At 40.7% G+C, this 14,841-nt stretch overlaps 3 protein-coding genes across 4 annotated transcripts; 1 reads left to right on the top strand and 2 right to left on the bottom strand.

Annotated features, from left to right (window-relative positions):
• The first annotated feature begins 2,611 nt into the window (after nt 1-2,611).
• Nucleotides 2,612-5,203, top strand: LOC144706572 (small ribosomal subunit protein bS1c-like). Its single transcript, XM_078579564.1, has 7 exons — nt 2,612-2,972; nt 3,392-3,667; nt 4,202-4,282; nt 4,367-4,651; nt 4,735-4,845; nt 4,925-5,008; nt 5,089-5,203. Exons 1-7 carry the CDS (start codon nt 2,640-2,642, stop codon nt 5,092-5,094), a joined length of 1,176 nt encoding a protein of 391 aa, XP_078435690.1. The 5' UTR covers nt 2,612-2,639; the 3' UTR covers nt 5,095-5,203.
• Nucleotides 5,204-5,396: 193 nt separating this feature from the next.
• LOC144707118 (GDSL esterase/lipase APG-like) lies at nt 5,397-7,190 on the bottom strand. Its single transcript, XM_078580237.1, has 4 exons — nt 6,905-7,190; nt 6,691-6,821; nt 6,173-6,391; nt 5,397-5,597 (listed from the first exon to the last, which is right to left on the bottom strand). The coding sequence occupies exons 1-4, from the start codon at nt 7,188-7,190 to the stop codon at nt 5,397-5,399; spliced, it is 837 nt and encodes a 278-aa protein (XP_078436363.1).
• Nucleotides 7,191-10,511: 3,321 nt separating this feature from the next.
• LOC144706571 (putative fucosyltransferase 8) lies at nt 10,512-14,561 on the bottom strand. Of its 2 annotated transcripts, XR_013582277.1 has the most exons (5): nt 14,251-14,561; nt 13,223-13,290; nt 12,281-13,071; nt 10,987-11,701; nt 10,512-10,736 (listed from the first exon to the last, which is right to left on the bottom strand). XR_013582277.1 is itself a non-coding variant. In XM_078579563.1 (4 exons), the coding sequence occupies exons 1-4, from the start codon at nt 14,450-14,452 to the stop codon at nt 11,041-11,043; spliced, it is 1,722 nt and encodes a 573-aa protein (XP_078435689.1). In that variant the 5' UTR covers nt 14,453-14,561; the 3' UTR covers nt 10,805-11,040. The 2 variants fall into 2 exon arrangements, 1 of the variants encoding a protein (XP_078435689.1); XM_078579563.1 differs by lacking the exon at nt 10,512-10,736 and having other exon boundaries at nt 10,805-11,701.
• Nucleotides 14,562-14,841: the final 280 nt, after the last annotated feature.

Below are 14,841 nucleotides of genomic sequence, written 5' to 3'. Positions count from 1 at the left end.
AAGTTGTCCTTAGACCTGAGACACCAAAGATGTCTTGTGGACGGATGGTTGTACTTTGATTATGGCTAATGAGTCTCTAATCATGGGATTCTAAACAGTTTAGTTCGGGTGCATGAAGAAATTCACGAAGATGATTGAGTGGTCAAAATAGGATCATCCACCCTTGGTATCAGTCCTTGGCCAAGGCAGTGAAATATACAGGGAAGAGTTCTTCGATGATTTCCAAACACATCAGTACTAACTCGGATGACTGATTAGGATTTGACAGTTGACCATACCTAAGTTGTCTTAGGAGCGTCATGTGGATGAGGGATTATACGCACACAATAACTGATAACAAACATGTTCCATGAGTGAGTCAATATACACTCCTTTGTATCTTCTAGAGCACAAGGTGTAGCTTGGCACCCCACGGGTTGGAGACAACCTATCGATTAGGTTTAATTAATCCAACGTTAATTAATCTATATGTCAAGATAGTTGAGTAATTTGGAAGGACAATAAAGGTTATTGGGATGTTTGAGTTATTGAGTAGATTTATATATGGGCCTAGAGGGTAACACGCAAATGGTTTTTTGGACGTCAGAAGATATACTTAGGTTTTAGAGTTTTTTATGAAAAATGCCCATTTAGTATAAATTGGGGAAGGCCCTAAACTAAATTCACCTAGGACAGAATTGCTCAAGGGCCTTCCTCTTCTTCTCCTTTCTCCCCACACCCCCTCTCCAGTCCCCATGCGATTGGGATGGCGTAACGATGGCGATGGAGGTTGAATGGATCTCATCAACTAGAAGGAGGAGATTCGACGTGCCAAGGATTGTGTGGATACGTCTAGAGGCTGCACACTTGAGCAGCTTGACTCGTCTCTCTCTGAGATTCAAGAAATTACAGATGCGATCCGTGCACAGGTTCTTTGTTTCAATGATTTTATCGATGTCATTAAATTCTCAAAATCCTTCCACTGCATATCGTTTTGATTTCTTCATCCATGTCAAGGCCTCTAGAACCCAACAGCCACAAGCCCTTAATTCTCATCCTATTAAACTATCTTGAAGAGTTATAAATTTCCAATTGAAGATAGAATAAAAACATAAGGTGTGACTTATGAATTACGGTATAATAAATTAAAATGAGTTACAATATCCAACTTATTGATTAAGGTAAATTATTTGATTATCTTATATCTACTAACCAATATCAGACATCAAAACATGGCAATCAATTTAAATCTGAAACACTCATAGTAACACTTCAGATAACATATTTCTAAATGGTAATTCCATGCTATATGGATCCATGATGGACATCAGATATTTGTAACAACTTCTGTAGTACCATACAAAAATTTTCACAAAATCTGTATTGTAACCAATATGCAATATCTGTTTCCAGAATCTTTATCTGAACTGCATCAATAATTCAATTTAAAACATCTTTAAAATCTTCTAAGTCGTGCATTCAAATGTGAATTAGTCCACTTGCCCAACATGTCCGATGTCAAATAGGGGCAGTTTGGTACAAAATATTTATTGACACTAAAAAAATGTCCTTAATTGAAGCTAAGGTTTGGGGATGGATGACAATCCATCGTCAATCATTATTCCTGCCATCATGGCGGAAACAGAACAGGACGAAAGAACTCGTACCTCTGTTCTGTTACAAGTTACAACCATTTGACATTCATTGTCAAATCTTATTTGAGGCTATTACTAATTCACTATCCAGTACAGTTTTTTATTTTGGGAATTATGATATCATTTCACAACTCACATCTATGATATGGTTTAATATTGACTGTAAAGTATTAAAAAATGAGTTTTTACTCTATCAATTCTTTAGAGAGATAGAGATAGAGAGATAAAATAGATAGATAAATGGAGAGAGAGATAAATAGAGAGATATCGAGAGATAAATAGCAAGTGAGAGATAGTAAGAGATATAGATTGATAGGTAGATAGATCGATAGAGATATATATAGATAGAGAGAAATAGATGGAGCGAGAGAAAGAGAGTGAGAGAGAAAGAAAAAAGAATGAGAGATAGATAATGAGAAAGCGAGAGAAAGGGATAGGGACAGAGAGAGAAAGAGAGATCATGAGAAAAAGAGAGAGATAGTGAGAAAGAGAGGAAGAGATAGTGAGAGAGAGAGAGAAAGAGAGGGATACTGAGAAAGAGATAGAGAGAGAGAAAGAGAGAGACAGTGAGAAAGAGAGAGAGAAAGAAAGAGAGAGATACTGAGAAAGAGATAGAGAGAGAGAGAAAGAGAGAGATAGTGAGAAAGAGAGTGAGTTAGAGAGATAGTGAGAGAGAGAAAGAGAGAGATAGAAAGAGAGTGAGTGAGAGAGATAGTGAGAAAAAGAGAGAGAGAGAGAGAGAGAGAGAGAGAGAAAGAGAAAGAGAAAGAGAGAGAAAGAGAGAAAGAGAGAGATAGTGAGAGAAGGAGAGAGATAGTGAGAGAAGGAGAGAGATAGTGAGAGAGAGAGAGAGAGAAAGAGAGAAAGAGAGAAAGAGAGAAAGAGAGAAAGAGAGAAAGAGAGAAAGAGAGAGATAGTGAGAGAGAGAGAGGGATACAAATATAAATTCAGTAGAAACTTTAAACGGCGAAAGGCCTTGGTTCTTGGGTTGAAATAGGGGAGGGGATGGCTCCTGCTCTTCTGGGGCACAACTCTCTGCGAAATCCCTCGCTATTTCCTCCTTTTATTGGCAAAAACGTGAGATTTTTCTACCAAATTGTCCCCTTCATCACCTGCAATCCTTCCCCTTTTGCCGGCAAGCAGGTATCCTCGGTGGTAGTTCGGAGTTCGGCTCTGAAGAACAATGCTCAGACCCGGGAGAGGCAGCGGCTTAAGGAGCAGTTCAAGATAGCCCGAGAACGATGCCGTACGGACCCTATGGATGGTGTCACCTTCTCCGTCGAGGAATTCCTGGACGCATTGGATGATCATGATCTTGTATCCGAAGTGGGTACCAAGGTACCAATCCATTTTTATCTTTGTAATTCAGTGTCCGTTTTTATCTTGAAATAGCATTCACGCTTGAAAGATGATTGGTGATGTTTTTTAGCATGTAAAAATCATCAAAAAACGGTGCGTATGCATAAGCGGGTTTGGATTGACGAGAAATAAAATAGAAGAAGTTTCTTCGTACCGTAAGAATCTCGGTCGAGTAATTGACTCTATCTAGACCTAGCATCGTCTTAGGAATTCTTGGGTTTCATCTCAAACTAATGAAAATTTTGTGCCAGGTTATCATTCCTTTGAATTTCAACATTTTTGGAAAATTATTGTATATTTTAGGCAAATATGTTGTTTTCGCAGGTTATGTAAAAGTATTTGATTATTGGATGAATCTTTGAATTGGAAGTTGAAGGATAAAATGTTGTCTTGTCCAGGTATATGGAACAGTATTTGGCACGGATTCAACGGGCGCTGATGTGAATGTTTCTTCAAGTTGTTCGGCGTTCTTGCCGCTTGAAGAAGCATGCATGTACAAGATCAATCACGTAGCTGACGCAGGTATACTCCCAGGTTTCGAGGAGAACTTTGTTATTATTGGAAAGAACTTAGATGATAATCGCTTGATCCTAAGTCGGCGGCCTATTCAGTACTCTCTTGCCTGGGAAAGGTGTAGGCAACTTCAATCTGAAAATGCTGTTCTAATTTGTAAGGTGAGAATATGGATTGTACCTTACCTCTCATAATATTTGTAATTTATTTTGTTATTTAATCACGGCTGGAAGTTATTATTTTTCCAGAGGATTTACAAAACCCCTGAAAATTTGTGCTCTAATTATGAGAATGCACCTTTTTATTACTTAAGTTGCTGTTCTACTTCTCCATTTTATCCCTTTTTCGTGCTCTCTCGTATTTTTCTCTTCTTGCTTACTCTCCAAAGTGAGGACACTTTTGACCTCCGGAAATGAAATTGATTATTGCAGAAAATAGAATTTATTTCTCCCCGACAATTTTCTAAACAAATGAAGGATGAACCCTTTGATCTTTTAATCCACATATGCTAATCCATGGAATTTATTTTCTGAACAATATCAATCTTGATAATCTGCAAACTGAATGGAGAGTAGTTTTGCCTAAAAAATAATCTTGACTCTGTGAGAAAATAGCTTGTCACTGGACTATTTTCTTTTCTTTATTAAAATTTTAAATATTCCATTAAATTATTAAAATAGAGAGAATTAATGCAGATTATTGGAGGAAAGAGAGGAGGCTTGTTAGCATTAGTGGAAGGTTTGCAAGGCTTCATCCCATTGTCGCAAGTTTCTAAGGTTAGTCTTCTAAACTAGAACATTCTCCCCCTTATTTCTTCTGATAGAGCGAAAATTTATTATTTTTCCTTGGATGGGAAACAGAGGTCAGGACTTGAAACATTAATCGGGAAAGAGCTTCCTCTCAAAATTTTGGAGATTGATGAAAAGAGCTCAAAGCTTATTCTCAGCAATCGCAAGGCAAATTCAGAATATCAAGAGCAGGATCTTACTCCAGGGTCTGTTGTTACTGGAACAGTGGATAGCTTGAAGCCTTATGGAGCCATTGTCAACGTTGCAGGCCTAACTGCCCTGCTGCACATAAGCCAGATCAGCCATGCCCATGTCTCTGATATTTCAGCAATTCTTAAGCCTGGTGACATAATAAAGGTATTTTATTTATATAATTTCTCCAGAATATATTTCAAAACAGACGAATCTTATCCATCATCTATTAAAATGCATGAACATAGGGTATGGTTCTCAGATATGATCATGAGAAGGATCGGCTGAGCCTATCAACCAAAAAGTTGGAGCCAATGCCTGGAGATATGATTCATAGGCAAAAGCTGGTTTATGATCAAGTGGGTTTCTTAAAACTTATGCATTTTCTATAACAACCGTATTTTATCTTCCATTTTTCATCTTTTTTTGGCTTGTCAGGCAGAAGAAATGGCCAGATTATTCCTGCAAAAAATTGTTGAAGCAGAGGAAGCTGCGCGCGCTTTTTCTGAATCGGAGTCTGAGGTAGTTCTGACATATCACCGAGTTGCAGCTGTATTTATATCAACCTTTCATTCTTATTTTTCGTCTTTATGTTATTTCAGGTGTGACTTAACTGTGAAAGCTGTACAGTTGAAATTGATAACCTCTTTTCCTAGCTCTGTTAAGATATCTGGAAGTTTGTGAATATTACAATGCTTAGAGATGTGTTGGTGCGTATCATGTTTGTGCTTGAGAGTGATCGGGGCACCTCCTCTGCCGTCTGATCCAGCCGACGATGGGGTTGCCATGGCAGTCTGCGCCACAGCCCCTCACAGGAGCCCTAAACTCTAATGGGCTGTGGGCCCTCTAGGTGACTGCAGCCCAATGTGTCCGGAGATGGCCCACCCGTCAGATAATTTCGGGTCTCAACTCATCCCGACGGGTCGAACTCCAGGTTCCCTCTGAAAGGGGCCCCAGAAGAGTTTCTTCTGAGCATGCATTGGCCCAGGGACTGCAGCCAGCCCAGGGTTTCAGCCCACCATCCCCCTGGATTGCTGCAGACAACCCACCGCCAGCTGACTGCAAACCCACTGACAGCCGTCAGCAGTCCCATTGCGAGTCGCCAGCTGACCTGCCGCAAGCCATCGGCCAACCCGCTTTGAGGTGTCGGAGAACCTGCCATGAGCTGTCGTCCAACCCACCGCGAGGCGTTTGGCGACCCACCGCGAGCAGCGCGTGGACTTCCCTCGAGCTGCCTGGGAACCTCCCCCCCACCCATCGCAAGCCGCCCAGGGGCCCCTATCCCTCAAAGCACTTGCAGGCCCACTACGAGCCACTCACATCCCCCCCCTTTGCAAGCCGCCTGCAGACCCCCCTTACGGCCCCCGCAAGCTGCTGCCAACCCGCCACGTAGAGATGGTCGTGTGGTGCGGTGTGAAACTTCGCATCGTTTGTGCGCATTTTCAATCGCACGAAAGCCACTGTGCGATGGGCGGTGCGAATTTGTGCGGTAATACGCACATCGCACAAATTCGCACATACTGGTATCTGGCTTATCCTTTTGAAAAAAAAAACAAGCAAAATATTTCCAAGGAGGAGCAGTAGTAGTAGTAATAGTAGTGGCTGGTCTTTGGCACATTTATCTCCGATGGTTATGAAGAGGACAAGGAACTTTGAGATTTTTGCGTAAGGGAAGAACGAACTCACCCTGATGAAGCCGGAGAAGATGCTGATGAGGAAGGATGAGAGTTCTTCGGGGAAGTAAACCTTGTTGATAAGGGGATTTACATAGTAGTTCTGCACAAAGTCTGTGTTCCCTGTGCTCACGATGTAAAGAGCTTCGGTGATAATAGAAGAGGTGTTTCCGCGAGCCACCTTCTCCAGCCTCGACTGGTACTCCTTGTAGTACTCCAGCTGCTGGGACAACTAAATCGCGTTCTGCACAGAGACTCAAATCTTTGATTACAAAAGATGAAAAGTTGAAATAAAACTGAAAACCTCCTGAGCGTTACGTGTGATATTTTACGTCTTTGACGTTGTTTTTAAGATTAACTGTGACAGCGACGCGTTTTTTAAGTAATTTATGGGGGCCATTCGATTAAGCTTTAATGTCTTGGGCGAGACAGATGAACCATGTATTTCTGCCGAGAATACGAGATAAATATCTGGAACTGTCTAAAATAACAAAAGTTTAGCCATGCATCACTGTTGACCTGAAGACTTACCAGGGTCGACACGGTTGCATCGTAGTAGCTCGAGCAAGCAGAACCAAAATTAGCCCCAATGAGCAGGTTCTTCCCCGAAGCCTCAGGGCTAAGATATGCTCTCGGGTACTCGTCGAAGCCCAGATTCTCAGCTACATAATTTACGAACCATATCTTTCAAGAAGCGAAGAACGAGGTACATTTCCTTAAAGAGAAGCCACTGTGATAATCTCACTACTGATATCTGTGGCAAGCTTGCCATTGCAGAATCTCCCGGTAGGGCTCTTCATCACGAAGTCCCTTCCATAAGGCAGAAAGACAGATTTGAAGAGCGTGGGAAGATAGTTTTTGCCCATGTCCTCAGACGAGTTGCCAAACAAAATGATTGCCGGCAAAAGATGGGCATTTCCTCCTGCGATCCTTAGAACGAGTAGCGACACAAAAATCGCATAGAAATCTCTGCCACGAGAGCCCATGTAGCTCTCTTTCTCAACAGATGTCTTTCCTTCTCTGAGTTTCATGCCTGGCTAGCTGGCTCTTATAAGCAAGTAGCCTGTCTGGAACTCATTCATATGAGTGGACACGCAAGAGAGAACTAAATTGCTTGGGGTTTGTTGATGAGCATTCAATGCACTTGCATGCGTTCTTGGTTTTGTACTGGGACTCCCAACTCCCGAATGGGTCATCAAAAAATCGTACATTTGCACCGCACAGAGGTCTGTGCGGTGTGTGAATATTCTGTGCGAAGTGTGGTGCGAAAATTGCACCGCACTGCACAATCGCACAAAAAAGTTTCGGGCACACGTTTGGACCAACTCTACGGCGACGAGCTGGACTCGAACTGCCTGAAGATGTGGTGAGGTAGAGACGATCATGAGAGACGGATATCGGTGAGGGAGAGAGGGACCATAGACATGGAGAGGAGAGCCAAGGCACCTTACTTCATTCTTCTTTGCTGTCCTCCCATTAGGAAATGTACAATAACCCTACTTAAAGAATAGAGTCCTGTCAAGGATCCTGTCATTACTATTTAATTTAAAATACAAAATAACCAAATGACTGAAATGCCCTTGTGGGCTAAGATGACAAAAATACCCCTTGATAGGTTGAGGATCTTATCAAGGATCATATCAGAGAAGGAGATATGAGAAATCAAAGAGGGTTTATTCATGAGTTTCCTTGAATCAGGCAGGAATCTGTATTGAGATCACAATTATGTCTATGTGGCATCAGGAAGATAATTGTGGAGATTGTTATTTCCTCAAGTTTCAATAAGAGAGTCTGATAGATCCTTGAAGAAACTCCCACATCTAATTAGGGTTCCCAAAAAAAAGTGTTTCATCACGTCCAAAACCATCTTTGGATTCAAGTGGTGAGTTGTGCTCACTCATTAGTGGGTTATTGAAACAATTATTGCATGTGATTTGGAGAATTGTAGAACAAGTCATACTTTATTTTAATCCCAAATGAGAAATCTTTAGATCTTAAAGAACTCCCTTGATTCACTTTCCCTTTAAATTGGATTTGACCATATGGTTGTTTCTTTTTTTTGGCAAAATCACGATGTCTGGTACATCCAACCCTGCGGTTGTGCCCGTAGACCGATCCATCCGTGCCCTGGACACCATCCAGGAGGTGTTTATTTATAAAATGTAGATGTTTTCATCGTTTTTAGGCATAGAGCGAGCGTACATGTCCCAATTACACACAAACCCTACTCGCCAACGCCCATGTTGCAGGAAAGAAAAGGTACATAGGTGTTACCTAGTGAAGGCCGGGAGATGGTCACTCGTGCCAGCAGGAGTTGGGGGAGCCCTCGTAGCGATGCAAAGTGTGGAGTACGTAGTCCACCCCCGCCGTTCGCAGAAGTCATCGTGGAGGTGCGCGACTTGACGGACAATCAGGCGAGACCGACTATATAGCTGTTTCTAATAGGACTAATCATATATTGGTTCAATAACCACATTTTGAATGGTATTAGTAAGTGTAGCTCAAGTGTATTCAATTCTCAATTATCCATTGATAAGACTCCTTTTTCTCTGACCCTCTTCATACTGGAATCCACTGGTAGCTTTCATTCCAGTTTCCCAGTTTCCTTTTGTCAGTCCATATTATATCTATTCTGCAAGACTTAGATTCCTTGTTTGGAGTATACAACTTTGGCTCCCAAATTCCACATCTTAAATACATTCGGCATATTTAGACTAAGGCAAACATCAGATTATGCGTTTTTTCTATACATAGGCATCAATAGAGTGACCCCTAGGATTTCTGTTATTGTGAACCTTCCAAATCACATGCATTAATTGTTTGAGGTCCTAAAGATCCGTCCTTAATCTGCCTGTCACTTTTCGTCGATTTGAAATTTTTTTATGGTAGATGATATGCATAAACTTCTTCCACATCACTGTGAAGTAAATCATTTAACGCATCAAGTTGTTCAATGATCCTTCTTAATTGGCTGTGAGAACAATTAAAATTCTCAACAATATCCAGATTTTCTATAGACACTAAGGTGTCAAATCGATCCCTTGTGACTGGGTGAGATCCTTGGCGACAAGTGTTTTACAACTTTCCAAGCTCCCATCTGCTTTGTATTCAAGTGATGATACCCATCAGCATCCTACTGCAAGTTTCTTAGAGGAACTGGAAGAAGCCCTTAGATACCTCTCTTTATCACTGTAGGAAAATACAATGGATGCAATGAAAACATTTTATTTTCCTATAGTGATGAAAACACTTGCACAATGTAGTTTTTAAAGAAATATCCAGAGATTATGTGGAAGTTTCTCATATCGTGTAATGCCAAAAGTGATGACACCAGTTACATTTAACCATATTTGATTTCTTCTCCCATTGTGTGAAGAATTAAAAATAACAGGTGCCCAAATATCTGTCCTCAGGGTATATAAAAGCTTACTACTCTGAAACACATCCAACCTCCTACTTTTTAATTGACAAATGAAAAAAAATTCTGCCATCAGATGCACATTTTCACTCTTTTACAAATTTTAAGGTAAAATCAAACAGTCTCTTACAAATTGTTTTGCTATTTACTTACATGTATACAAGCATAAGAAAATGCATCAACGCGTCTCCTCCAAATCAATGGCAAAGTATTGAGGAACATGACAGATATTTGTCAACATATAAGTTTTGCACGATATATTAAACATCTTATAAACAAATCATTGGAAAATGTAGAGTTTAAAAATCACATTTGAGTCCCATGTTTAGCTACACTCAACAAAAGTTTGACTTGGGAGTTAATCACGTCTTGAAAGATTATCAGAAAATTTAAGATCAATAACATTCTCCAGGATTTTTCATTACAAGTTAAATTTATTTATTACATTATTTTCTTCAATAAGAACATTTCTGTCATAGTATGTCCCTTATTTTCATGTTTATCATTCCTTTATGCATGACCTATTATCAAATCGTCGATAAATTGCTCTCAATAAGTCATAATGTAAAATTTTATACAAATGATTATCTGTAATTTTTCACATAAGATTGCATAGTTGGGGATAATCCAAATAGTTAATATTATTCAATAAAATGAAGTATTGTACATACAAGCCGATATTAGAAGGTCGGGTAGTCAAAAAGTGAAGTTATCAAACATTTTGATACCATTCATTCTCTTATACTATTTGGTAAAGCCATAGACTACATTACAATCTGGTTAAGAAAAGATAATCTTTGGAGACCTATTGGCAAATCCTAATGTACAAACAAAGATGAAAATAAAGACTGTTAACAATTTGTCTCATATGTTATAATTACTAGCCATTGAGAGACAAAAGGATGAATTGTGCAAACATTGTGAAGATAAAATAAATAAAAAATTAAATCATGTCTCATTTAGGTTAATGTCCTATACAAGAAACAAGCCATGAAGTTTAGAGTGCAAAAGAGAATCAGACCGTAATTTAAGTGATACAAGCACGACAATACAGTAGAAAAGAGGAATATCATCCAACCAAAAGAGAAACCTCCTTTTAAGGGAAGGGTGCTTGGTTTAAATCGTCTGGACTCCTAAAATCATTTTTCCTGCATTTTTACTGAAGATCTTATTAAGATGATATGATCTTGAGTACAAATTTTGTCTCATAAGGCAAAGTGTTTAATGAAGCATTAGAACTCCCTGGTCAGTCTTACTTGAGGTACCAACTTTTCATCTCCCAGGAGGTAGTGGTCAATCTTTATTTCTATCAGTGAAATGAATATACAGGCATGTACTGGTAATAATTAAGAATTTTCCAACAAAAAATAGCCAACTAACTAAAAGACAGGCTCTTATTGAACACTCACCTGAAATCCCAACATGTTAACCATTCAGCCAGTCTTAATGGGCCGGGTCGACCCTCAGGGAACAGGCTTCATCTTCTTTCTCTTCAAGTCAACCAGCTTCAACCCTGGGCTCCTATCCCTGCACTGTTTCATGAAAGGGAACACCTTCCTGGTCAGAAAAAATCCCCCTGTTAAACAATCATAATTGGGGGGAAAGTGGAAGCAGGGTTCCATGGACACATCTTGAACACAGGCCGGGCTGGGCACGAATGAGTGTACCGGGCCACGCAAAATCCACGGCCTGATCCCACCGATTCCCTGAGCCACGTACCCAAACGTTGACCAAGCGCTGGTCAACAACTCATCCACTAAGCCCAGAAGGTAGATTTCGGCAAGGGCCTTCTCGTCATGTTCCACCTTCCCTGTCTGCTGCCTCCCTTCCTGGCTCGGTTGGTAGAATCTCAAACCAGAGCTCCGGAAGACTCTCTTTAGTAGAGCCAAGAACTCGGGCCTCAGAGACGTGATAAGAACAAGCTTCTTCTTTAAGGAAGAGTAAGTTGACTTGGTCAACGTCAATAGACCTTTCTCTGAGGTGCAGTTGACTATCTGGCGGGTGACGAGGTTGATGGTCTGAGTCTGCGAACCGTGGATGCGGATCTGGATGCCCAGTTTTTCTCCTGGTTGGAATTGGGCTCTGATTAGGCTCCAGACAGAGTTTCCAGGATGGAAAAGGTACCTGCCCGGAGGTGAAACCCAGTATAATTATTATCCACATTTTTTAATCTTTTTTGTACCCATACCCAAACATTTTCTGTACCCGATTCCAGAATTCTGAAATACTAACAGATAATGGTTGTGATAAGGGATTCCAATAACAGACCGATAAGCTACTGTTCCATTGCCCATTATCAGATAGCTGGTATCGGATATCAGAACTCGTATCATTATCTACATCTGAAACACTACAAGTAATGGTTCTGGTAACATAATGATAAGTTACCGATTGATTATTGATTATCGGATACAGGATATTGAAACCCATCGTTGTTATCCACATCTGGAAGACAAGAAGATAATGGTTCTGATAACGGGTACCGATAAGCAACTGTTCCATTATCCATTATTGGATACCGGATATCAGATATTGGAACCCGTCAACATTATCCACATCTGAAACGCTTCCAGATAACGTTTCCAATAATGGATACAGACCGATTAAGCTACAGTTCCATAATACATTATCATATACCGGATACCAATAACGGATAAGATAACCTTTTTTTGACATTATAGATAAAACAGTCAAGCCTCCTACCTGGCCAGGAGATGGAATATGGTCTCTTTCTCTGGGAAAAGCCGGTGAAGCCGCTGGTAGTAATCAGGGATGAGGAAGAGAGCAGGAACAAAGTACTGATCAGACTTGAGCACCATCCATGGGAATCTGTTTAGCTGGGCCTGGTCTTTCTCGCAGTAAAACCGCTTATCCTCATCTTCATAGTCATGGGACAGGTGGGCATACACCATTGGTGGGTTGGTTCTTCTTCTCAGAATATTTCCATATCTGGCAGGATGGGTCTTGTTGAAGACTGAACGGAATTTGAGGGTAAAATCCAAAGGAAGAAGCCATGAGCTGGAAGGGAAGGGCTCACAGAAGAGGTTATGAAGGTCCTTTCCTCTGTCAATTAGGAGGACTCTGTCTGAGAGGAGAGCGTAGAGGAACGCAGAGGCCAAGCTGATCATCTGGTTTCCGAGCCCGTTTTCAGGAGTCCAGACCAAGTACTTGCATTTAGATTGCTTCTCATGAGAGGAGGATTGAAGAAGGAACAAGTTTTTCTTGAAGTTTGGACTTAGTGGGCCGCAGTTCTTGTGCAGTTCTTCATATCTCCTGAGGCTCTTTAAGAGATCTGGAGATGGAATGTGATGGGAGTCTTTCAGATAGAACTTTGATTGGTACCTGCTCAGGCAATTGTGGTCGTTCTCCAAGCTGGAAGTCATTAATCCATGGAGAAGATCGTGTTCTTGTTCGTATGGAGGAGGGGGAATGGCGTTGACCGGCGTTGACTTTGTTTCGGTGAAGGATGCTGGAGACAATTCCGTTGAATCAACCTGGGATGGATGGAAAAATCAAACTGTGTTAATCTAAAGGGATGATGGCACAAGTGATCTGTTTGATTATCACAGTTCGAGTTTCTAGATTTTAATGTTCATCTCTACATTCTCGGATGATTCTGATTTTAGAGTCAGATGAAGCCATTACTTCTGGAATGAGCGGTTTGGAAGGGTGGAGCCTTGCAGCAGTCGCTGTTGTGTTCTTGATTCCTTCATCTGTTCATAATTTCGATGAAGAAATTCAGAAAAGAATCGACGGAGTCTGAAATCGCCTCCATTTGAATTTGAGGAATAAATTCAGAAAATAATGTGTAGGAAAGTAAAATGCTCGAGCAGAGAAATCCCGTTCGCCATTTCAATCAATCTTGATCCAACTTTATCAAAGAAAATCAGCGGAGACGAGATTCGCCACTATTTTAATTTGTGGACGAAATTCAAAAAATAAAGAGTAAACAAATATAACGCCCGTCTCGTCATTTCAATCGATCCAGATCGAGAATCAACGTAAAATCAGCGGAGAAGGAATTCGGCTCCAATTTAATTTGCAGAAGAAATAAAAAAATGAAGTGTAAGCTAGTAAATGCTCTTGCAGAGAAGCCCATCTCGTCGTCTCAATCGATTCAGAGGGAGTTTCAACGGAGAGTCGACGGAAATGGAATTCGCTTCCATTTTAATTCCAGAAGCTGAATAACCATTTCCTGAAGTAAAAGAATAAACTTCCAGCAATAGATCAACAAGAACACAGTGAAAATCGTACCCGACCCTTCAAAACCCGTCCAATGAGCTCCATTTTAATTAGACGCAGTTCTCCATTTTAATTTGAGGATGAAACTCATAAAATAAAGAGTAATCAAATGAAATACTCTTGCAGAAAAAACCCGTCTCGCCGTTTCGATCGTTCCAGATCAAGATTCAAAGGAGAATGGATAGAGACAGAATTCGCCAACATTTGAACTTGAGGAAGAAACTTTAAAACTGAAGTGTAGTAAGCAAGTAAAATGCTCGTCTCGTGGTCTCAATCGATCCAGCGCGAGAATCAACGTAAAAACAAACGGCGGCGGAATTTGGAACTCGCTTCCGTTTTAATTTGAAGAAATTCGTAAGAAAATCACAAAAAAAATCAGATAGCGGGTTTCCCGACCAATTACGAGCATTAAAATGAACAGCAAAACTGACCTTTCTCCGGCAGACGGCTGGCGTTCAACTCCGAGCCAGAGAAGACCGACAACGGAGGACTGTAAGATCCGGTAACGAAAACCACAAAGATCACACTGATGATAAGAGCGAAAGCAAAACGAAATGCGATAGAGAGATTTGGAACGAAGAATTTCGCGCTTCTCCTTGTTTCGGAGTTGCCACTGGCGGTAGAATCCGTCATACTCTTCAGATCTGGCGAGTTGAAGCTTCTACCACCGATCGCCGGTTCGATTACGATCAAAGAGAAGCAAAGAACAGTTAGAACTTAGAACTCTCTGTTTGAATACATAAGCTGTTCTTCAGTTATAACTGAATCTGATAAACATTAAATTAATTTTTTGAATTTCTGCACTCTGAGTATAAAATAAATAAAGTTTTGACAAGTTGAAATATTTATTAGAATAAGTTGCTTTGTAGAAATGTTCAGGGACGGATGACGAAATTAGAAGGATGGAACGGGACGAAAATGCAACGGTCAGTCACCCATCAAAGAGTCTGCCGTTTTGTTCCGTCTCTGTACAACAGCAAGGAACGGGACGAATGACGGGTCATGATCCATACCCGAGCCTT

The sequence above is a fragment of the Wolffia australiana genome, chromosome 8 (genome assembly GCF_029677425.1).
Source record: "Wolffia australiana isolate 7733 chromosome 8, ASM2967742v1".
Lineage (NCBI taxonomy): Eukaryota > Viridiplantae > Streptophyta > Magnoliopsida > Alismatales > Araceae > Wolffia > Wolffia australiana.
This window is presented reverse-complemented; position numbering and strand designations above follow the sequence as displayed.